Raw genomic sequence first — 25,374 nt, 5'->3', positions numbered from 1 at the left:
CAAACTACAAAAACTATGGTTGACGGCTATCGTAATTCCTTAAACAAGACGGACTTTTATGTACGACCTTGTATATGTATAACCTTGTTGTTGTGATGACCTAAATTATCAGACTAGCTTTATTTCCATTTGTTCCAATAAAGATAAAGACGACTTATGAGAAACCGACGTTTCCTGCTGCTACAGTGGAGGAGTAAGGAGCAGAGTCGTTACGTCACTGTCCGGGGTTTCCTGGAGAAGTGAACCCTACGGCGTCATGGCGGAGGCCGGTTGTGGAAAGACACTGGATTGAAATGCTAGCTTTCTACAGTCGCTGCTTATCAACGGGCACTGTATTTTGTAACTTCTAAAACGGCAAACGGGACTTTGGTTAAGAAGAGGAAAACCAACATTCTACCAGTTCTATCGACCGGAGTCTTTCGGGCTGCGCTCCCTAACCGGGAGATAGCTAGCAAGTTTACGGTAGCATTAGCTACCAGCAGCTGCTAGCTCGCCAGTTAAATAAAAGAAGAAAGGACCCCTGGACTGGAAAGGCTGGTTTAGACAAATATTTTATCGGAGTTTCACGAGTAACCTAAACTAAAGACAGGTAACACACATCATTTAGTTACTTAGTCCTTACGCTAGCGAAAAGTAAGCTAACGTTGCATGTTGATGTTGTAAAAGCCGCGAGAAGTGAACAGCGAATGAAAACAAGATGGGAGAGGGTGAAGTTGGTTAGCTAATTTGGTTTTGTGGGTTTAATGATGAATACTAAATTTGTTTAACTGTTCATCCCAATCCACTGATTGCGCATATATTTACATAGTTAAATATTATTGATGATTAACTTTGAGTATCATCTGTAACTCTAAAGTTATCATTCTATTGGTTTCCTATTAGAGCAAAGTTTTCTCATTTTGTTAGCTTCTGTGCTAGCCTCGTGCTTCATAGCGTTAGCTAATGCTGTTTGCCTTGACAGCCCTTGTGATGGCCTGTGAGCCAGTTCTCCTCATGTTTATTTCACCCACATTGACACAAAATGAAACAAAGTACCAAAGGTACGTACAGTTTGAGCTACTTGGTTGCGGTGCATACCGTAAAGGTATAAAGTTCACAGTTGTCACGTGTAGGATTTTAAATCCAGAAAACAATAGCACAGCATAAAGCGGCTAGCAAACTGTAGCTAGATAAACATAGCAAAGTGGTTACAGGTAATCAGGTGGTTGCAGGTTTTGTGCTGAATCTTATTTTGTATATTTGTTCTTTATAGCTGGCTATGTCTGCATACGCTACTACTACCCGCCAATCGCTAATACTGCCATCGTTAGCCGGTAATAGCTAGTTAGCTTGAGCTACTTGCTAAACTGTAACCATAGTGATAGTGTACCCTAGTGATGACTTGAGGGTGTCCTGAAACTATTTATTCTGATTTTATTTTTATTTATTTATTTAGTTTTTCATCTTCTTCGGGTACACACGGAGCTTCATGTGTACATGAAAACACGCTGGTATAGTGCAGGCCTGATAGGCCTCTGCGGTGTGGGATAAATGACGTTCAGCTAAGTAGCATGTAGTGACAGCCATCCACACAGATCACACTTTTCTAGTTTTAACTTGAAATAGTCATATCTCAACACGTTTATCTGTGTTTCAGACGCGGTTCACTTCTCTCAGGATGAAACCACAGACCTGATAGATGTCTTGAAATGGTTTCAATTGAAACTAATTTAGCGAAAGTATATTTGCGTCCCTGCTTGCATGGTTCACAGGACAAGCTTTGATGCATTGGTTGTAGTCAGTCACGGGTGGTACACTAAGCTTGTACTTTGCCATATGGATCTGAGTTTTATCAAGCTCCACCTAATCAGATATTTTAATGCATGTTGTTGTGAAATTCTATTCCTGATATTATTCTTGTTTCAACGAGTAATAATATAACCCCAAGTATTTGTAGCATTTGTAGCATACAGTTCTTTTTAAACTTGTGTGTATTTTTGCTCACAGGTTAAACACGTGGACCGTACTACTACAGGTTGCCAGGTTGAAGTCTATATATTTTTGACTTCAGCATGGCTGGACGCAGTGAGGATGAAAGTGTAAGCAACAGCAGTGGAGAATCCAGGTATTGATTATTTATTTTTTTATCACAAATAGAAATAACAGTTTGTTGTTTACTTATTTAGAACATCATCTCATACCTTACATACTAGATTGTCACCATACACCTGACCGATAGTAACAACCGTCAAAAGGTGTCTGTGATGGAGAGATCTAATTTTGGTTGTTCCCTTGTGACAAGGGGTTGCCACAGAAGGTGGCAGCACATGCTTGATTTGGCACAGTTTTTTCTGGATGCAACCCCAATCAAATCAAAAGCAATTTTTTGCTTGCCAGGCAAATGTGTCAAATGTTACACCATCAGAGGCCCTTTGTCAGTAGCCAATACAAATGTTTATGTCATTTGTTATGCATTTTATATTTTTTACTTAACTGAAAAATATGTACACAATTACACATTTATTATAATTCAGTTTTATAAAATCCTGTATATGTGAGTGTAGAAAGTAGTAGAGAAATGAATACCTGAAACCTAGCTAGCTTTAGCTGCAGTGAAGCACTTAAAGCTACATAGAGACAGTATAGCATTTCCCTAATACTAATCTATAACTGTTGGTTATAAATTGTTGTTAAAGGTACCACACGTTATAGTCATCCCTCAGCATCCAAATTCAGAAACCTTGGTGTTATTTTTATTTTTTTTATTTAGCCATGTCTTTGGAGAGCCATTCTCGTGGATCAATTTGAAACTGTTTTGTTTTTTCAAATGAGAAATATTTCTAAGCTTTGAATTCTTCTGTCAAAAGCTGAATTAAGGATGATTACCCATGCCTTTATTTCAGCTCGTCTTGGTTAGTGTGACAGTCTGTTTACGTGACCGTCCCCAGTCGGTACAGAATGCTGCTGCTAGGCTTTAAACCAACACATGAAAGAGACTGCACATTACTCTAGTTTTAATCTCTTTACATTGGCTACTGGTTCGTTTTAGAATTAATTTAAACATTTTAGTCCTTACTCTTCTTGCAGTCTGAGATCTTCCAGTCAAAGATTGTTAATGATCCCACAAACTCACTTTAAGAACAGAGGGGATAAATCCTCTAGAGCTGTGGCCCCTGGATTGTGGAATGCCTTACCTCCGTGTTTGCGCTGTTTTGTTGATTCTTTTAAGAAGCAGCTGAAGACTGATTTAATTAGACTGGCTTTTAACTAGTTTCAGGTTGTATACTGTTTTATGTTTTAATCTTCTGTGTTTTTGTTCATGCCTGTTTTTATTGTAAAGCATTTTGTGGTTTTTCACCTGTGAAAGGTGCTGTATAAAAAAGGTTTTCTTACTTGCATTACTTTATTAGTCCCAAGGGGACTAATAAAGGTATATCAAATCAAATTACAAATTCCCCACAGCTCTCGTCTATGGGTATAGGATTGACTGAGTTCCAGTTCCTAACGGTAAAAAAAACCAAACAACTTGTGTCAATTTATATTGTTTATTCTGAACAAAAAAAAAAGTTTTTGTCTAAGTCTGTTGGTTTTGACAAGTCCATGAGAATCCATCAGGGCTGTCTCATAGCAGTTCATTTTTGTGTTCTTGGTCATTGTCCTGTCCCCATTCACATCATTACATTCAGTGTCCATGTTAGCAGCATGCTATGATACTTTTGCCCTGGAAATGGAATCGTGTGCTTTCCTGGGTATTGGTATCAAACTTTAAATTCTAATAATGTGACAACCCTGATAAATAGAATTGATAATGATAAAATCCCGATGCCCATCCCTGTCACAGGCAGGATTTCTTGTACTGCTCCACTATTGTCACTAATGGCTCTCTAAAGCTGGAGATATGAGTGATGCAGGTGGTTTCATATTGTGACATGATATATTTACTGGAGAAACAGTTGATTATTGCTGTTTATGACAAAATAGTCTTATTTATATTTGCATAGAAAATCATTCATGGTATAGCAAGAATTTTTAAATATAGAATTCTTTGGAAGGCATTGCTGCACCTCTTTTTGATTCCATACACCTATGTGTCATGTGTCAATCTCCACCTTCAGGCTGAGCAGGAGAGGGGTTGGAGAGTGAGCAGTTGAGACTCCAAGGGGTTAAATGATTTCTGTTTCTGATATGGGAAACCCAACTTTTGTTATGTTATTTCTGCTCAAGTATGTAAAACCTGTTGTAATGTTTTGCTTTGAGAACTTGATTCATCTAGTAATTACTAATGTCTTTATATGTAACAGTAATTCTGATGATGAATCCGGTTCTGGATCGGGTTCAGCTTCAGGATCCGGCTCAGGCTCGAGTTCCAGCTCTTCCAGCAGCAGCAGCCAATCAGGGAGCAGTGACTCAGGAAGTGGCTCAGACTCTGGCAGCCAATCCGATTCTGACATAGAAAAGTCAAAGGAGAAGATCGAACCACCAAATAAGTCAAACATTGATGGAGCTGAGGTAAAAATAAAGTTTTAAATTCCCAAAAGGTGGGCTGCTATTTTCTATTGCATATGTACAAACATGATATTATTTAGAGAAGCACTTGTAAAAATGTTGCCTAAGCTTTTTGGTTCCCACTGTCAAGTTTACTTAAAAGTGAAGTTGATCGCTATTTATTGAGTTTTAAGAATTATCAGTTTAATAGATGGTTGCAATTAAAGCATTGATTGAAAAGACAAATCATCCAGCTGTCTTTGTTAATTAAAAATCATTTTAATAGCACATAAACAGTACTAGTGAAGGTCTTACTGCCATACTATCATACAGTGCTAGTATGATCTTTTTATGACCGTTGACAGTGGACTTGTCTCTGTGCTTGTCCTACTAGAGGTTAGTACAGCATTGGGCTAGGCGATAAAATGATAAAGATAATTATCACTAAATAACTTTTCCTTCATATAAATCTGAGACATGATCAATATAATCTGGACAGAACTCAATCTATTCATGTTTTGACAGACGACATGACAGGCCAATAAAATAGTGACGAAAATAGTGCTGCAGGCACTTGATGACATGTAATTTTCTACTTTTAAAATTTGAAAAAAAACTGAGGTTGTTATATTTGGCCCTAGCATTACCTTGGCCTGTACTACTACAGGGAGGAACCTTGAAGTCATTTTTGGCTAAGATATCTCCTTTAACCCGCACATAAAACAGACTAGCACTGTCTTCTTATTGTTAAAAGCATCCGGTCTCAAAACTATTTAAAAATGGTGTGTTAATAACAAAGTTACTAACACACTGTTCTAAAAACTCCCTGAAAAGCATTCAGTGGGTTTAAAAGGCCTGTGCTAGGGTGCTATCAGTTTTTTTCCATATTCTTTTCATTTTCTCCATGTTAAACCCAAAATCAATATCACAAACAAAGTCTTGTTAATAAGGTTTTATCATATCTTAAGGATCTCATACAACTTGCCTTGTTGATGTGGTTTATAGATGTACTCTTTTCCATTACCGTAGTACCTATTCGACTCGACTCCATTAGGTGATGGTATCTGGTACCAGTTTTGTCGTCTTTTTTTGTTTGTTTGTTTTTTGTTTTGTTTTGTTTGTTTGCTTGTTTGTTTGTTTTTAAACACCTACCCGGTCGGGGTTCTGAAGAGTCTGAGGAAATCTGAAAATTTGACATCAACAGACACTTTGCTATAGATTGGCCAGTCAATGGCGTAACTTGATGCGTCATTAAAGTGACTCCTTCACTAAAATTAAACCTGCAATTCTTAAAACCCAACAATGAGGACAAAACACACCCCTGTGGTCCTTGGGTCTGACAATAAGCCGTACGCCAAGTAGTGTATACTATTGCTTTGACATGCATGTGTTTGTGTACCGTATAAATGATACCCTGAGACTTTTGGCCACATTGCTATATTGACCGTGCTCACATTAGCTGATAATGAAAAACGAGTCGCGTTGAGTCAATCCGAGTAGGTACTCATGGAAAAGGGCTATGGCTGTATATCACCACACTCTGACCCTTGCATTACACATTAGCTTAGAACAGCAGGGTTGGGCAAAACCCTGGACCATTCAATAAAACGTAGATTTTATTTAACCGGTCTGGCACATTTGCAGTGTACTGTTCCTGTTTTTGCTAATCTTTGAGTGCATTCATTGGTTGCAGTTCTGGAAGTCGAACCCAAGTATCCTAGCAGTGCAAAGATCTGCTATGCTCAGGAGACAGCAGCTTCAGCAGCAGCAACAACAACAGAGACAAAGCTCATCAAATAGTGGATCGGATGAGGTTTGTTTTATACTCTTATAGACCCTAACCCTTCCCCAAAAACATTTTTCTTGCTATTTGAATGGAAGCTAGTCAACAATTAGATATTGCATAAGTGTACCTAAGTCAAATGATTATAATCTGACTTTTCATGCATTTTGTTTTGTTTTTTTAATATTTTGTGGTATGTTTTTCCAGGACTCTTCAAGTAGTGATGAATCGGACTCCTCCAGTGGATCCAAAATGAGAAGAAAATCTGGTTCTTCTGACTCTGGATCAGGTTCAGAATCTGGTAGTGGTTCTGGGTCAGACTCATCAGCAGAAGAGTCTGAAACAGCATCAGACTATGAGCCAAGTCACAAAATCAAAAGCAGGAAGCCTCCAACCAAGTGAGTTGATAGATGGTCTTTAATTATTGCTTAGATACGCTATTTTATACTATTCTTTTAACTATTTCGTCACAGTAACTCACTTCAGCTGTTTAGCTCTGGATCTGATGTTTTGTGAAGGAATGTAAAGAGTTAAACTTCACTGCCTCTTTATCTATTATTCATGTCTCAGGATGAACTTTCGAAATGGAAAAAAAAGCAACACCCAGAGAAAAAAAGCCCAGAAAAGTTCATCATCTGACGATGAGGATGATAACTTTAAGAAAATTACATCTGGAGGGCCACGGCGGCAAGCCACGGTCAACATTAGCTATAAGGAGGACGAGGAGCTGAAGACTGACTCAGATGATCTGGTTGAAGTTATGGGTGAAGATGTTCCACAGCCTGAAGAAGATGAGTTTGAAACACTGGAGAGAGTAATGGACAGCAGGATAGGGAGGAAAAAAGGTAAGAAACAGAGTCAAGATCAAATATGTCATACATTCTGGTTAAATTGACGCTGAAATAGGAATCGCCCAGAATTATCACAGTGGTTTTAGGTGCAAAGTCAATGAGGTAAATTTTATTATTTTGATCTTTGTGTGACACAAACAGCTCAACATTCCTTATGGTCTATTCAAGTCTTTAAGTAAATACATTTTAAGCACTGTTTCTTTATTTTTCCTAACAGCAACGGGCAGTTCAACAACTGTATACGCTATCGAGGCAGATGGAGATCCAAATGCAAATTTTGATCCCAACAAAGAAGCTGGTGATATCCAGTATTTGATAAAGTGGAAGAACTGGGCCCATATCCATAACACCTGGGAGACTGAGGAGACACTCAAGTTACAGAATGTCAAGGGCATGAAGAAATTGGACAATTTTAAGAAGAAGGACCAGGAGAAGAAAAAATGGTAAGCATTTTAACTTGGCACTGCTGATTTAAGAAAGCTTTTAAAGAGCTCTTTGCATGCTAAAGTGTTTTAAACATTGAGCAGCAGGAAATGTCATAATCATATTATTGAATAAAAGACAATAATGTAAGTGAAAGAAACTGTTATTGGACTGAAAATTCAAAATAAACCTGTCAGAAAGATGGCAAAAATCCCCAAAAGAAAGGAATACAAACACTTTAGCACTAACTAGGATGAGAAGAAAAAGAAAATTAGTTGCTGTCTTGTTCTGGAAACTATTAGAAATAACAGTAATCCACCAGCTCTGCAGATTGTGGGGGTTGCTACAGCACTATATCAACTTTCTAAAGTTTCTTATTTTTTCTATGGGGATTAACACTGCTCGCAGAAATTTGCGGTCTTTTATTTTGCTTTATGCTTTATATTGTAAGGTAGACCCTACAATAATACATAAAACAATACATACATTGTTAAATTTCAATTTTATTTTTTTCCATGTCACCAGGTTGAAGGCAGCATCTCCAGAGGATATTGAATATTTCAATTGTCAGGAAGAATTAATGGATGACCTGCGTTCTCAGTACCAGCTTGTAGAGCGAATAATAGGTATTTTTGCATATATAAAGCACTCTGCTCTCAATATAATCTGCAACACTGGATGTGTATAGCTTAATAAGTCTGATTTTTTTTTTTTGACCAGGACATTCAAACCAGAAGTCAGCAGCTGGTTATCCAGACTACCTGTGCAAATGGCAGGGCTTACCATACTCTGAGTGTAGTTGGGAAGATGGTTGTCTGATTGCTAAAAAATTCCAGAAATGCATCGATGATTACATGAGCAGAAACCAATCTAAGACCATTCCATTCAGAGACTGCAAGGTAACTTACTCCAAACTTTATTCTCTTACATTTTCTGATTTGAAATATACTGAGCTTTGAGTTTTGGTTCAGAAAGGAATTCTCCAACTTCTGTTCTGTCACTTAGGTGCTGAAACAGAGACCTAGATTTGTGCCCATGAAGAAGCAACCAGCTTACATAGGAGGTGATGGTTTGGAGCTCAGAGACTACCAGTTAGACAGCTTGAACTGGATGGCCCACTCCTGGTGCAAGTAGGACAAATATCCAAGAAAACATTGTCATTATTTGGATTTTGGGGTTTCTCCTAGATCCCCACCAAATTTTATTGGGTTATGTTCTGTTCTTACATGCTGAATGTTCTATTGGTCTGCTCTGTCTTAATTCATAGAAGCAACAGTTGCATCCTTGCTGATGAGATGGGGTTAGGGAAGACGATCCAGACCATCTGCTTCCTGAACTACCAGTTTAATGAGCACCAACTGTATGGGCCCTTCCTGCTGGTTGTGCCTCTTTCAACACTAACATCTTGGCAGAGAGAAATCCAACTGTGGGCCCCTCAAATGAATGTTGTGGTCTACCTGGGAGACATCAGCAGCAGGAATATGGTATTGTGGTTTTAAACACCTGTTAAACGGGGCTTATCAGAGAAAAGCAATTGTTTGTTTGTCTTAATTCTACAATTTAATGTTGTCTTCATTTCTTTTGTGAATAGATCAGAACACATGAGTGGATGCATTCTCACAGCAAGAGACTGAAATTTAACATCCTCCTTACAACATATGAGATTCTCCTCAAAGACAAGGTCAGCTGGCTTACTTCATTATAGATCCTAGGTTGTGTATTTTGCCCATTTTTATAGTTATAACACATGAAATGATAGAGCTCGACTCAGAAGATGTTAAAATTACTTACTTTTTTTTTTTTAAACAACTTTTGTCTCCAGTCATTTTTGGGCAGTGTTAATTGGGCCTTCATTGGTGTGGATGAGGCGCACAGACTGAAAAATGATGACTCCCTCCTCTACAAGACAATGATCGACTTCAAGTCCAATCACAGGCTTCTGATAACGGGAACACCACTGCAAAATTCCCTGAAAGAGCTCTGGTCCCTGCTGCACTTCATTATGCCTGAAAAGTAGGCCATGGCTAATGTTACTTTCAAGCAATAACTCTTAGTATGTTAAGTATGAATTTGAATTGAATTAGTATGTCAGTACCAGTAAATTTGTTCATTTACATTAACTGCATAGGCAAAGGTGTGAGTTATATGTGCAGATAATGTTTATGCACTTTTTTCTTTGTTTACATTAAAGCAAAATAGTGGATAATGGTGACAGACAGGGCAAAATAGTTTTGACAGTGGTATAATAATATAACAAAAACACAATAGATAAAAATTTAAAGGCATTTAGAAATGAAGAATAATCACACCTAACCAGTTTGTTCCTGTTTTTCTTTTCTATATCACTATAAGTCAGTTGATTTGTGTAAAATTTGTCATTTCAAAAGGTTTCATTCGTGGGAGCTGTTTGAGGATGAACATGGCAAAGGTAGAGACTCTGGCTACACCAGTCTTCACAAAGAGCTGGAACCTTTTCTACTGCGCCGTGTCAAGAAGGATGTGGAGAAATCTCTTCCAGCTAAAGTGGAGCAGATTCTCAGAGTGGAAATGAGTGCCATTCAGAAACAGTATTACAAGTAAGAGCTGGATGGTGCCTGCGTTTCAAGAAACATGGGCAGGGATGTGTAGCTTGGGCTCAAAGTTTAAGCATCACTAAAAATATTATAGCATTAGTAATATATGCATGTGTCCTGTTTGCCTGTTTGTGTTCAGGTGGATCCTAACAAGGAACTACAAGGCTCTGAGTAAAGGTACCAAAGGCAGCACGTCAGGTTTCCTCAACATCATGATGGAGTTGAAGAAGTGCTGTAATCACTGTTACCTTATTAAACCTCCAGAGGACAATGAGTTCCTTAACAGAGCTGAAGCTTTACAGGTATGTTTTATGTAGTAACAATATTAATATTGATGCTGAGGTTTTACTCATTTAAAATAAATACATTTACAATATTTGAATGTATTTAATTTTCCTAAATGTGTTACCACATTTAATCATTCAATTCTTGGTTTTTGAAACCCAAATAAGAATCATGCTTACTGCAATAAATGTTAGCTGTCCATTTCATATGATAAATTCTATTCAAAACCAGATTTAGATTGTGTGTCTAAATGTCTGCAAAAGTGAAGAAGAAATGGACACGCTGCTCTAATTTAACACTATATGCTTTGTCAGCGGTGCAAAAAACCATTTTTGCCATTTGAGGGTTGACTGGTTCTCTCTATAAACAAATTCTCTAACATTTATATTATATGTTAGATATATAAATTATATCTAATTATATTTGCATGTGAATAATTGGAAAATATCATGCTACACATTTTCTTTTGCTTTCTTAAAAACTGAGGTCAAAATTCTGCAACTTAACATACGTAATACCTTTTTTTTTTAAGTTATTATTGTATGGAACAGGATGCATTTTAAATTATTTTTAAGGTGATCATGTTAGAATAAAAATAACAACTATTTTGTGTTGTGTGCTCCAGAAGTGTATCAGGTAAACCGTTACCTACTATATATTCAGTTTATGTCATGACTGTTGAGCGCTGTTGTCCTCCTACAGCATCTGATCCGCAGCAGTGGAAAGCTGGTTCTCTTGGACAAACTGTTGGTGCGTTTGAAAGAACGGGGACACAGAGTTCTCATCTTCTCCCAGATGGTACGAATGCTTGATATCCTGGCTGAATATCTGAGGAGCAGACAGTTCCTGTTTCAGGTAAATATATGCTGTTTTTCCAATACCATAATACATATTGTAGATACAGTTGTGGTCAGAACTTTACATCAGTGACATATCATGTCATTAATCGTGCCATGGTAATTTGGTAATTTGCTTTTAATGCTTTATTTAAACAGTTCTCTTTCCAAGATGAAATGATTGCACAGCATGCATCTTTAAAGACTTTTTTTTTTTTTTTTTTTTTTTAAACATGATTTACGTGGACAAGTTTCAATATTTTTGGCTTTTCTCTAACCCACACAAAGTCCAAAAGTATGCATGCATGCTCAAATATATACATACATTCACTTAAATCTTTCAATAAGTGGTGCTGAATGTTCCACAGTGTCATTTTTTTTCCTTCTCGACAGAGCTATGGTGGGTTAACGTAATTAGTAATCATGATTGACTGCAACTGGTAGTCTCTTTGCCAGCATAAGCATGATTTTATTAAAAGCACTCAATTGATTGACCAGCAGTCAGAATAATGGGAAAGATCAAGGAGAACTGTAGATTCACACAAGTTTGGAAGGTCTTTTGGTGCCATTTCCAAACAACTGCAGATTCCAAGATCATCAGCTCATACAGTTGTAGCAAAGCCTAAAAATTTTCCAGACTTTGCCATGGTCTGGAAAAAGACCTAAACTGTCAACCTCAGATGAGAGGATGGTTCATGGTCAGATAAGACTTAGACTAGTGGAGTAAAGGTGAGGCTTTTAAACCTAAGAAGTAAGAACACTGTACTGTCAAACACGGTAGCAATATCCTGCTTTGAGGATGTTTTGCTGCCGCTGGTTCTAGTACATTGCACAAAGATACTGAATGATGGAGCACTATGCCAAAATTCTTCAACATCACTTCAAATCAACATCTAGATTTTTAAAACATAAACACAGCTTGGTGTTCAGCAGGACAAGGACCCCAAGCACATATCAAAACTGGTTTTGCAATGGCTTAAACATACCAGTATTATGCTTCTGGAATGCCTAAAGCCCTGAGCTTAACTGTGAACTCGGCACCACTGCTGCCAAGAAGACTGATCAAATATTCAGTCATAATTATGCCAGAATATTGTTGAAGACTACCAAAAGTGTCTGGTCAAGGTGCAATATGTAACCAGTAGTAATAGAGGTATATATTTGAACCTGCATGTATACTTTTTACCCTGTGTGGATTAGAAATGAGTTTATTTTATGTGTAAATTCATTTTTGAATTATGCACCCATGTATATTGTGCAAAAATTAGTCTACGGTCGAATTCGGTTCAACTTCAATTCAATTTTTTTTTTATATGGCACCAGGTCACAACAACAGTTGCCTTAAGGCAATTGAGGCCATGGCTTGACCTCCATTCCCATGATTAATGTATAGAAACTTCTGACCACAACACTACATACACATAAAAATTGTGAATAAAATTTGTATATCCATTCTAAATATATTAATAATTTTGAATGTTGTAAATTTGTCTAGCGATTAGATGGCTCCATCAAAGGGGAGATGAGGAAGCAAGCATTGGACCACTTTAATGCAGAGGGTTCAGAGGTACAGTAACTCTTAATTATTTTAGATGCTGTTTAGGAAGGCCTGTACCTAATATCAGTTTCTATGCACAGGATTTCTGCTTCTTGTTATCTACACGTGCTGGAGGTCTGGGCATCAATCTGGCTTCAGCTGACACAGTGGTCATCTTTGACTCAGACTGGAACCCCCAAAATGACCTGCAGGCGCAAGCCAGAGCCCACAGGATTGGACAGAAAAGACAGGTAAGAAGAAACTTAAATCATTCAAATTCATTATATTTTTTAAACTGTATTTGCATTTGTAGAGTTTCGTACACTCTCACTAGTATTAATCAGTATTAATGGACCTAAGTCTACACCAAGCTGCAACTGCTGAAAATTTACCAGTGAATTAAAAACAGTGTTCATTGATTTGTGCAGTATATGAATCAGTGAACTCGGGAGGTACAGTAGGTCATCTGCTAATCAGAAGGTTGTTGGTTTGATGTCTAGCTGCTCCAGTCCGTTTGCCAAATACCCTTTGGCAAGATTGTGACCCCAAGTTACTCTCTGTGTCCAGAATGTGAATGTGTGTGAATGTTTGATGGCTACTTAAGCATAGGAAAAAAGTGTTTGTGGGGCATGTTATATAAAGCGTAAGGGAGCACAATACAAAACCAGTCCACTTATTCTTTATCATTATCTTGCCTATCTTACCAATTGTTATGGACCGGCAGGTGAATATCTACCGACTGGTAACAAAGGGTTCAGTGGAGGAGGACATCATTGAGAGGGCAAAGAAGAAAATGGTACTAGACCATCTTGTTATTCAGAGGATGGATACGACTGGGAAAACTGTACTCCACACAGGATCTGCTCCGTCCAGGTAAGTAACTTTATGTGCTTGTTCCCATATTGTTTCTGGCAGCGCTGCCAAGTCCATTTCACCCCAAAATTTGAGTGACTTAATCTCGTGTGTGTGTGTGTGTGTGTGTGTGTGTGTGTGTGTGTGTGTGTGTGCGCGCGTGTGTGTGTCTGTGTGCGCGCGCGTGTGTGTGTGTGTGCGTGTGTGTGTGCATTACTGCATACAGTTCAGCACCATTCAACAAGGAGGAGCTCTCTGCAATCCTGAAGTTTGGGGCTGAGGAGCTTTTCAAAGAACAAGAGGGGGAGGAGCAAGAGCCTCAGGTTTGTACCACAGTGCAAATGTCTAAATGTATTTAAAAAGCATTGCATGAAACAAACGTTTCATCAAAAAGAGAAAAAATATTTCAAAAGTATGTTAACACTCTTTGCCTTTAAAATAACATTTAATTAATTTAATTAAATAAAACAAATTTCCCATCTGTGGGACTAATAAAGGTTATTTATCTTATCTTTATTGCCCCAGTACACTTGTACATTGACCTACTCCAACTATCAACTGGCCAGAGACCAGAATTAGTCGATTAGTTTGTTTTTTTTACGATTTACATTAATTTACGATTCCAAACTGGTCCATTATACACATGCACAGCACTTTATGATCCATTCTTGATCATGCTGCAGCAAGAGTACCTGACATGGACTAGAAAGAGAGAGCATATTTCTCCTATATTGGCTTCCCTTCATTGGCTCCCTGTTAAATCCAGAATTGAATTCAAAATCCTGCTCCTCACATACAAGGTCTTAAATAATCAGGCCCCATCTTATCTTAATGACCTTGTAGTACCATATCACCACATTAGAGCACTTCGGTCTTGCACTACAGGCTTACTTGTTGTTCCTGGAGTATTTAAAAGTAGAATGGGAGGGAGAGCCTTCAGTTTCCAGGCCCCTCTTCTGTGGAACCAGCTTCCAGTTTGGATTCAGGAGACAGACGCTATCTCTACTTTTAAGATTAGGCTTAAAACTTTCCTTTTTGCTAAAGCATATAGTTGGGGTTGGATCAGGTCACCCTGAATCCTCTCTTAGTTATGCTGCAATAGGTGTCGGCTGCTGGGGGATTCCCATGATGCATTGAGTATTTCTTCTTCAGTCACCTTTCTCACTCACTGTGGTTTTATATATCACTCTGCATTCAGACAGTGTATTATTAATATCTGTCTCCCTTCCAAAATGTGTCATTACCTTACAATATAATGCACCTTGAGGCAACTGTTGTTGTGATTTGGTACTATATAAATTCATTTGAATTGAAGTCTCTTGTAATCAACTCTCTAGGAAATGGACATTGATGAGATCCTCAAAAGAGCTGAGACCAGGGAAAATGACCCCGGACCTTCAACAGTTGGAGAAGAACTGTTGTCTCAGTTTAAGGTTGGGGGGAGGTTGTCTTTCTCCTTTCAGAAACTTGATAACCAGTGTTCAATATGTTACATTATTAAAGTGGTCCGTGTATTTAGTTTGTGCAAATCTGTGCAGGTGGCCAACTTCTCCATGATGGAGGATGAGGAAATAGACATAGACTCTGAGCGAAGTCAGCGGAGTTGGGATGATATCATTCCAGAGGAGCAAAGGAGGAGAATGGAAGAGGAGGAAAGACAGAAAGAGCTGGAAGAAATCTATATGCTACCACGCATGAGGAATTGTGCCAAACAGGTACCCAAGGAGTCACAACAAATACACTATATACTGCTGGAGAGAGAAAAAATGAAGGGATCACATAAGATACTCAATGTTTTATCTTGATCAGAAGTTAGAATGCGTTTACGCTGAAATCTTTCAGACATGCTCGTATCGAATCTGATCAAACTGTTAAGAACTGTTATGCTTGCAATATGAGACTGTAAATTAAATTCAGGTGATTTTTAATGGTTTGTTTGAACAGATTTATCAGAATGCAAATGAGGGCCGGCAAAGTAGAAACAGGAGATACTCTGGTTCCGACAGTGACTCCACATCTGATCGAAAGAGGCCAAAGAAACGAGGGCGGCCCAGAACCATTCCAAGGGAAAATATCAAAGGTTTTAGTGATGCTGAGATCCGGAGGTAACTATGTTAACTGTGTGTGTGTGTGTGTGTGTGTGTGTGTGTGTGTGTGTGTGTGTGTGTGTGTGTGTGTGTGTGTGTGTGTGTGTGTGTGTGTACATCTAATCAGCCTGACACATTCCTTTTTTTAACATATCTGTACACTATTGACAGGTTTGTCAAGAGTTACAAAAAATTTGGAGGACCACTGGAAAGGTAGAGTGCGCTACACTTTCATCTTGTTGTTTACATAAATGGCAGTCTGCTCAACATGTGCTGTCTTTAGGTTGGACGCGATTGCTCGTGATGCTGAACTCGTGGATAAGTCTGAGCATGACCTAAAACGCTTGGCAGAGACTGTTCACAATGGATGTTTGAGAACACTACGAGAAAACCCCTCTGGGCCAGAGAAAAATTCAGGTAACTAAAAAAAAACAACTTTTCGTCCTTCTTATCATAATGTCTATTCCTCTGGTGGACATGTGGCATCTGTATTCTTTTAAAACAAGACCTTTATATGAAAAAGGTATATTAGAATACAAATTAAAATACTTACATTCACCAAAAAAAGGAGTAATTTCAAAGACTAAACAAATCAGTATTGTGTGGTTTACAAACAAGACAATTATTCCAAATAATTTTAAGTTCTAAAACAGTTTACTTCTCTCTACAGGAAGATTTAAATCTGAAAACTAACATTTGTTGTGTGTGTTTTCCTAGATACGAACTAAATAAGTAGCTTTGGTTTGAGTGAATTTCATTTAAAATATCTGTGCTGGGGATGTTACTGCCAACAAATTTCTTGTTTAACTAATTGGGGTTGAAAAATGAGACTGACTAGTCTAAAAATAACACTCAAGTTGCATTTGGGGCCCCTTTAATGGACAATCTCCAAAGCTGCATGAACAACAGCATGATGTGGTCATTTTGAGCCCTGGAATCGTGTATTCAGGCTCAATATATATATTTCTGCCTTGAGCAAAACTGAAATATCTTCTGCATTGCTGTCATGAGCTGTTTTTTTTTTTTTGTTGTTGTTGTTGTTTGTTTGTTTGTTTGTTCTAAACTGAGCGGGATCATAGCACCTTTGGGTAAATGATGTCATACTGGTTTTCTGAGGTGGCTAACATTAGCATCAGAAGTCTTCTTTCCATGCAAATTAACATCCACATGTCTGTTGAGTGGTTATATGCCAGTTTATTCTGCTGTTTCCTGGACTGCCACTCCATCTAGTAGTAGATGGCTGCATGACATTTAGAACGCAATACTTCACTCTCAACAACTACATTCATTGACTAGTGCGGGTTGTGCCAACTAGCAACATCAGCATCATTTAGTTGATTAATCGCGCACATCCCTAATCTGTGCATTTAATGCATATATGTGTGGTATATTTTTATTGTAATGATAACATGGCCGCGTTTCTATTAATTTCCAGTCATTTGTTGAAATTTCAGTTTGTTCCAAGCAATAAGGTTATAATTTGAAGTCTGTGTCAAGTGTCAGTACTAATCTTGGGAGTTGTGTTGTGGTTTTAAATTACAGATGTGCTCTAATAATTTAAGAAAATATTTGCATTCAGATTAAATTTGCACAATATTCGTTGCTGGGCTATGCGGGATCTTTCAGATATTTTTGTATTTGACAAGTTATTTTGAAATTGCTATGCTAGGATTTCAGTACAAGTTATTATTTTGTTTAGCCACAGTTTAACTTCTTGTCATTGAAATTACATGGCATCACACAGGATTAGATGAAGAAATCATGAAATAGTTTCTGTTCCGCTTCTTTGATTATCAGGGGGCAGAAGAGGGAAGGTGAAAGGCCCTACGTTCAGGATCTCTGGAGTCCAGGTGAATGCAAAGCTTGTGATCTCGCATGAGGAAGAGCTGGCTCCACTGCACAAGGCTATTCCTGCTGACCCAGAGGAGAGAAAGAAGTAAGACTGATTATTTATTTAATTTTATTTAGTAATTTTTTGCTCACTGTATCTTTTAACCATTTTCTGTCACGCTCACTCCTGATGCAAACATCAGGGTTCAGAACCTTGGGGCTCAGTATCTTTCCCAAAAACATTTCATATATGGACTGGAGGACCAGGGCTTCAGTCATTACCCGTCCAATTAGCTGATCAAGTCTGCAAGGCTTCGTCCACTAGAGAAGTCATAATCAAGATGACTGGAGGAGCAGGCAGCTAAGCTTAGAAAAAATCATTTGCTGCAAAGTGTGTACGTATGTGTCACATATCAGTATGTATTATTGTCCAGTGTGGAGTCAGTGCAGTATGCAGTCAGTCTTCAACTGAAAATGTTAAAGGTATTAACCTCCAGAGCATCAGCATTAAGATGTGATTAATACATAATTGAAATCAACTATGATCAGCAGGATTGATCATAACTGATTTTAGTTTTCAGAGCATTCTTCTCTCCATCACCTTGATAATTCTGCCTTCTTCATAAGTTCGTCCACGCTGTTCTTGTCTTTTGTGTAGACACCTTCTCCTCAACAGGCCACAGCAAAAAACAGAGCCCTAGCCACTAGAGGTGGGAATCACCATACATCCCACGATACGATATTATCACAATACTTAACGCACAATACGATATTATTGCAATTTTTTAAAATATTTTGCGATATTCAGATTCTGTACATAAAGGTAAACTTTATCAATATTCATTTTATCTAATATCAAAGTCTGCACTGAATCTTTCTCTCATTTCAGTCAGTTTTACTGTTGACAAACTGAACGGTTTGTATTACAGTCTAGTCCAACTTAATTGAATGCAACCATCTGGTACAATTATAGCTATTTATGAAAACTATGCAGCCCCTTCAGCAACTGAAGAATTTGAAAGTAAATTAAAACAAAATATAATTTTACATTAAATAAAAAAAGTTTTAAACTTAATTAAAATAAAACATGTCTTAAATTAAAATAAGTAAACTGTCGTGTTTATTGCTGCCAAAAAACAGTTAAACACATTTGGACAGTGAAGGAATGTCAGGATTCTTGCTCAGAAAAAGGATCAACATGCTCTGAAGTCAGAGCACAAAAACCTTTTTTTGTAACAAAATATCGATTTCTGCTGTCGACACATTATTAGCAAGCAAAATATCACGATACTACACAGTATCGATTTTTTTCCCCCACCCCTACTAGCCACCACTCTATGGGTGAATGACCCATAAAGAAATGGATTTATTACAACAATAGTGCTGCCAAAATCACGTTGTTTTTCTAAAAATAAAAACAGGTTTAAATCTTTCAGATCTCTAATGTCACATTACAGTTCACTTAACCAATCCAACTAGATACAAACTGGCTGTATCTTTCTTTTTATAAAAGGTCTAATTTAAAAGATCTACATACTTATGGATTTCAAAAAATAAGTTAAATATTTCTATTTTCTTTATTTAATAACTGTATTAATAGTAATAACTGTATGTTTGCATACGTAAAGCACTTTATAAAAGAGAACAATGACCAACGAGTCTTACACTCCGGATTTTCCTCATCTGGCTGATTGTACCGAGCTACGCAATCAGCTGGCAGAGCCGATGCTTGCAAAATGCAATCAGTGCCATTTCAATAAAACAGTCTCTTGTTTCCTAAGCACAACCAAACAGTTTACAACATCACAGTACTACATGCACATCACACCACAAACTTAACTGTTTCTTACTGAAACAGTTAAATGCGAAAATTCTGACATCCATCTGCATGTCCACAGGGGGGGAAAAATCTCCACGTTGCACATTTAGGCAGTTTTACTGTCAAACCAGAAGTATGACTCAGTCTGATTTGCTGTCTAAGCTGTTGGTCTTTTAAACATCAAAAATAAATCAGTAACACACACATTCTCTAACAGGTTTTTCTGCATACACCAACCGTGCCCCTAGAGGTGACTAACTGTATATTTGTATGAATTTGTATATTTCTGTTTCTGTGATATTAATTTTATATTTTTGAATAGGTATGTCATTCCATGTCACTCAAAGGCAGCACATTTTGACATTGAGTGGGGGAAGGAAGACGACTCCAGCCTCCTCATAGGAATCTACGAGTATGGTTATGGCAGCTGGGAGATGATTAAGATGGACCCAGACCTTAATCTCACACACAAGGTCAGTCCATGCACAATAAATGTCTAATCTCATGTATATAATTATTTATGAATACATAGATGCTCAGGAATACGTGTATTTGCTTCGATGCTTCATTTAATACACAGCTTTGCAATGTGCAAAGTGTTTCACCCACATTTGCTTCTAAAAACAGACCTGCAATACAAACATATTTAGAAGGAGCATGTGTTTAAAAAGTGTGACAACATGAACAGTGTGCAGTTTTCACTGGGGATATTTCACTGTGTCCATTGTTGAACAGCTCCTGCCAGATGACCCTGACAAGAAACCACAAGCCAAACAGTTACAGACCAGAGCAGACTACCTCATCAAGTTACTGAGCAAGGACTTGGCCAAAAAAGAAGCACAGAAACAAGCAGGAAATGTAAGTCTTCATATAACTTTACATGTCATCTGTGTATCTTGATATTTATTTATTTTTTTGTAATTGTTTTATAGATTAATTATATCTATCTCTAAGGAGTCTGACTTTCTCACACAGTCCAAAGACATGTTAACTTGGATCAGGGCAGTTGGTGATTCTAAATTAGTGCACCTGTCCAGAGTGTACCTTGCCCTATGGCAGCTGGGATGGGCTCAAGGCCCCCCAACCCCTCAGGATGGATGGAAGGACAATTAAGTTTTCCAGAATCTATAATGCTTCTTTGTATTTAGGCCAGCTCACGAAAGAGGAAACCCAGAAGTAAAAAGAGCAAAACTCAAAAGTCAACAAAGACAGATGAGATGGTTAAGAGCCCATCCTCAGATCTCCCATCAGACAAGAGGTCAGATGATGAGGATGAAATGGAGACAGACAAGGTACATTTATTAATTTATCTATTTTGCTTTTTTTTGTGCGCTGTGCCTAAGATGAATATATTGAATTTTCAGTTTGAAAGTAAGTTGCTAACATGCTCTAATGATCAGGATCTGGCACCTATGAAGCTACCAAACCGACGAAGCCGAGCAGACAGGTTGGTGGTTAAAGAGGAGGATGACGAGGAAGACGACGAGGAAGAGAACTATGATGAGGAATGCGAGCAGGAAGCTTCCTCATCAGGGGAGCAGGAAGTCAAAGAGAGGGAGATAAAAAAAGAAATCAAAAAGGAGAAGAAGGAGGAAAGCTTTGAGATTAAGGACACAAAGGAGCTAAAAGAGAAAAAAGAAACAAAACCTCTTGAGGTTGTACATAAACAAGAGGAAAGCAAAGAAAAGGTGATTTATATTTTATTGATTGATAATTATACTAAGAATAGAATTGTAATTTAGTCAAGAATTAACTCTCAGAACCTTTTTACATCAGAATGAAGCCAAAAATGAGGTACGAGAACGGACAAAGAAAACTTATGACACGCCGGTCCACATAACGGCTAGTGGAGAGAATGTGCAAGCAGCTGAAGATTCTGAGGAACTGGATCAGAGGACCTTTAGTGTGGTATGTTGGGCTAATAATCAAATCTCTAAATAGAAAATAGTTTCATGATTAATGTCATGGATTAACAGATGAGCATAATTCAATTCCAGCAACAACATGGATTTCACTTCCTGAGGTGCATATTTGCTTTTGTGTTGCAGTGTAAAGAGAGGATGCGCCCAGTAAAAGCAGCTCTGAAGCAGCTGGACAGACCGGAGAAAGGGCTGTCGGAGCGCGAGCAGCTCGAACACACACGGCAGTGCCTCATAAAGATAGGAGACCACATAACCGAGTGTTTGAAGGAGTATTCAAATCCGGACCTGATCAAACAGTGGAGAAAGTTAGTTTACGTGGCCTCTTCTAGTTAAAGTCTTGATTAACATGTCAAGTTAAGCAGCTGACTAATGCCATTTGAACCTTGGACACTTTGTCATGAATGTACCATGTGGGTCTGTTCACTAAGTAACATGCCCGCATGGTAGATTTGTAGCTTTGAATAGATGTGGACGTGTTTCTTCTTTTTTAAATAAATGAGGCATCTTTGTACATTTTAAGACTGTCATAAACACTGTTACACTCAATGTCTCACACAAGTGTTATTTGAGTAATTTATATTTGCTAAGCAGATGGAAATGTTTTTTGTTTTTATTCCAGAAACTTGTGGATATTTGTTTCCAAATTCACTGAGTTTGATGCAAGAAAACTACACAAACTTTATAAGCATGCAGTAAAGAAAAGGCAAGAGAATGCCCAGGTATGTAAAAGCACTGTCATTTCTTATAATTATAATCTCTACTGACGTTAGAGATCCACAGTGATGATGGTGATGATTTTTCTTAGGCATTGGAGCAGAACACTAGAAGTATAAACACCCATGGCTACAGACATGCAGGTATAGTCTATTGTCTCACGCACACACACACACACACACACACACACACACACACACACACACACACACACACACACACACACACACACACACACACACACACAGAATAGGATGAAAAGGTTGACACTGCTGTCACTTTTTCCTTTCTTTGTCTTCAGATATTGAAAGGCTGAAGGACAGCTCTCACCAGGACGAGAGCAGCAGGGACAGCTACAGCTCTGACAGGCATCAGCCTTCAGGAAGACACTTTGAGAGCAGCACCAGTAAGGAGAGACACAGCTCTGACTCCCACAGGAAATCCACAGCTGGAGAGTCCCGAAAAAGACCGTATTCCTCTTTCAGCAATGGAAAAGACCACAGAGACCACTACAGACCAGACAGCAGGGATAGAGACAAACAGGACAGGTGAGGGATGAGAACTGCTCAAAGTTCTTCTTCCAGAGATAGAAATGTCCTCAGTTGATTTTTACAGGCTACACAAGTTCTTTAAGGCCCAAACATGAAATGCTCCACAAGTAGGTTTTAAAGAATTCAGAATTGCTTTTGCAAGACCTTCATATTCAGGGAGGAAGAGAGCCAGGTGGAAAACACCACTAAAATGCTTTGATTTGTATTGGAATTAGACTGAAGTTAAGGTCATAGTGAAAGAAGTGGCCGTTTGTGTTGTTTAGCCATACTGACACTAATGTGTATGTATGCGCAGATACTATGACGACAGCAAGCACAGGAAGTTAGAGGAATTCCGCAGTAGCCGAGACCACCGGCTGGACATGAAGGATCATCACTCAGACCACCGCTCTTCCTACCGCTACCACTCAGAATGGCAGACAGAGCAGCGAGGCTCAGCCAGTGGGCAGCGCTCACCCTACGACTCCCGGTCACCACTGGGGCACCGCTCACCTTTTGACTACTCATCAGACCACAAGAGCACACCAGAGCAGATTTGGAGCAGCCGCAAAACATAACAGGAGTTGCCCAGGTCTGCAAGTAGCAGCCATAAACTCGGAAACACAGCAAATGCCTTACACAGACTGTGGACTCCAACCTGAAGCTGTTTGAAGCACTGCGTATCAGTCAGTTCAGCATGACTGTCATCTCCTCGCTTCAGCAGCAGCTCATCTCGGGAACCCGGCAGGGAGCGGCTCAAAGCAGGCAACAGATTAGAAAAATAAATAAATCAAAGCTTATTTTTGTATTTAAGAGTTTAAAGCTGTAGTGTCGTGTATGCTCAACAGCATGCGCCACAATTTTTGTTATTTTTATAAAACGTTTTTTTACACAAATGGACACAATTGACCCTGAGTGCTGCCTCATATGTCACCAACCTATGACACTGGATCCTGTATTTGACTGTTAGTTGTCTCTGTGTCTCAATCATTCTTAATGTGATTATCTACCTTATTTAAGTGTTAACTGAACAAGAAGTTGGTTGTCACATGAATAATGTTATAAGGTGATTTTTAAGGTGTCTGGACTCAGGCTCACCACCTGAAGTACCTCATTTACAGCATTTGTCATTTCCTCAGCAGTTTTCTTTTTGTGTGTGTGTTTTTGTAATTCCCCCACATAAGGCATGCATTATTTAATAACACATCTTAGCTGTAAAAAAACAAACAAACAAAAAACACATGGATGCTTTTTTCCCTTTTTTTTTAGCTATCATGTTTGTTTTCCTTAAATACTACTATTGTAAATTTTTTGTAAAATAGTAAATCGATGGTCTTTTTCCTCAGGCTCTTTGAATTTATTATGACTTGGCTTACCCCATCAACTCAGGCTTTTTGTCATTCTATAAATGAGTTTCTGTATATTTCTTTAAGAATGTAACTTTTGGTAAAGGGAAAGGTCTTTTAAGCATACCCAGTGTTCATTCACTAGTGCTTAGTTCTTTGATCTCTGTCGTGAAATGAGTGAGTTGGCAGGAACTGACTTGTCACAGTCTGGAAAATAGAAGCATCTGTTAGATGTTAAATAAAATATGCTTTTTACATGACTTTTTTTTTTCTTTACCTTTCATAGTTTATTTGTAGGCAATAATAATCTTTCTATGCAGCCAAGTATATTTGTGGTGAACCACCCAACTGAATGAAGTCACTGTTACAGTTCGCTCTGTTGTAGATAAATTTTCTCTATATTTCCAAAAGAATTTACACTGAAAATGCATGAATTTTTATGGACTGTTTTATATAGTTGTTTATGAAGCCATTAAAATCAATCACTGTACTCCCTCCTACCACCTCAACAGTGTGTTACATTTTTGGTTTTGCCACAAGTTAACCTTTTTTGGAACACACTATTACAAGACGTTGCTCAAAAAAATAAATGAACACTTTGAAAATATCAAATCTCAATAGGGGGGAAAATTGCTTAATATCTATGTTGCTATGGACTGAATACTGCTTTAGGAATGGATGCCTGTCATGGTGACTGATGGAAATTTAAATTACCAAACCACATAGCTGAATTTAAATACAACCTGAAACCCAAAGAATGAAAAAAATTATGCGGCAGACTAGTCCATTTTGCTGGAATTTCGTTGTATAAACTTAAACTGGTACTCAGTATGGACCCCATATACTTTTATGTAAGCCTAACAACACTGGAGCACGCTCCTAACGACATATCAGATGGTTTCCTGGGGGATCACCTCCCAGACCTGGATCAGAGCATCTCTGAGCTTGGTGGCGTCAGATGGACCAAGACGTGATATATCCCAGATGTGTTCTGTTGGACTTAAGTCAGGTGTGGGGGAAGTCAATGGTGTCAATTCTGGTGCACCAGGAGGAAGTCAGGTACCACTGCACCAGTGTTGGTCTAGCACTGGATCCAAGGACTTCATCCTGATATCCAGTTAGTGTCCCATTGCCTGGCCTGTAGAAGTCTGTTCATTTCTCCCCCAGAACATTACTAACCCACCACCAGTGGGTCAGTCATGTAATATGAGTGATGTTACGCAGCATAATGTTCTCCACAGCTTCTCGCATCCATCACTGCTGTAGGACTTGCCAGTTCTAGTATTCTATACAAGGACCTTCTATAGCCCAGTCCACTACTCTTAGGGTAACTAATCTCAGCAAACCTTATTGCAGTGGCACATGTTGCTATGGTAAATGGACTGATTCCTATATAGCGCTTTTCTACTCTCCTGGAGCACTCAAAGCACTTTGTACAACATGCCACACTCACCCATTCAGCACTTTCTTCTATGCTTTTCAGTGCTTCCTAGCTAATATTTGCTTCGATGGATGCATCAGA

At 38.4% G+C, this 25,374-nt stretch overlaps 1 protein-coding gene across 2 annotated transcripts; it reads left to right on the top strand.

Annotated features, from left to right (window-relative positions):
- Positions 1–108: 108 nt before the first annotated feature.
- On the top strand, positions 109–24,389 carry chd1 (chromodomain helicase DNA binding protein 1). Of its 2 annotated transcripts, none has more exons than XM_086301733.1 (36): positions 109–589; positions 1,987–2,104; positions 4,281–4,488; positions 6,158–6,277; positions 6,455–6,645; positions 6,818–7,092; positions 7,316–7,541; positions 8,047–8,147; positions 8,242–8,420; positions 8,527–8,651; positions 8,789–9,005; positions 9,113–9,202; positions 9,344–9,534; positions 9,909–10,097; positions 10,234–10,396; positions 11,082–11,234; positions 12,711–12,782; positions 12,854–13,003; positions 13,477–13,625; positions 13,831–13,927; positions 14,942–15,037; positions 15,143–15,319; positions 15,549–15,709; positions 15,863–15,904; positions 15,975–16,108; positions 17,489–17,627; positions 19,663–19,813; positions 20,076–20,198; positions 20,489–20,632; positions 20,741–21,028; positions 21,117–21,248; positions 21,389–21,567; positions 21,882–21,981; positions 22,068–22,119; positions 22,278–22,524; positions 22,823–24,389. In XM_086301733.1, exons 2-36 carry the CDS (start codon positions 2,052–2,054, stop codon positions 23,082–23,084), a joined length of 5,376 nt encoding a protein of 1,791 aa, XP_086157859.1. In that variant the 5' UTR covers positions 109–589; positions 1,987–2,051; the 3' UTR covers positions 23,085–24,389. The 2 variants fall into 2 exon arrangements, with proteins under 2 accessions (XP_086157859.1, XP_086157861.1); XM_086301735.1 differs by lacking the exon at positions 109–589 and adding an exon at positions 709–1,040.
- The last annotated feature ends 985 nt before the right edge of the window (positions 24,390–25,374 follow it).

The sequence above is a fragment of the Aulonocara sp. 'chitande type north' Nkhata Bay genome, linkage group LG7 (genome assembly GCF_057382095.1).
Source record: "Aulonocara sp. 'chitande type north' Nkhata Bay isolate Kocher_YH1m ecotype deep benthic linkage group LG7, A_spYH_male_GT1.1, whole genome shotgun sequence".
NCBI classification, from domain to species: Eukaryota; Metazoa; Chordata; class Actinopteri; order Cichliformes; family Cichlidae; genus Aulonocara; species Aulonocara sp. 'chitande type north' Nkhata Bay.
The sequence above is the reverse complement of the archived record's forward strand: the minus strand, read 5'-3'. Positions and strand labels throughout refer to the sequence as shown.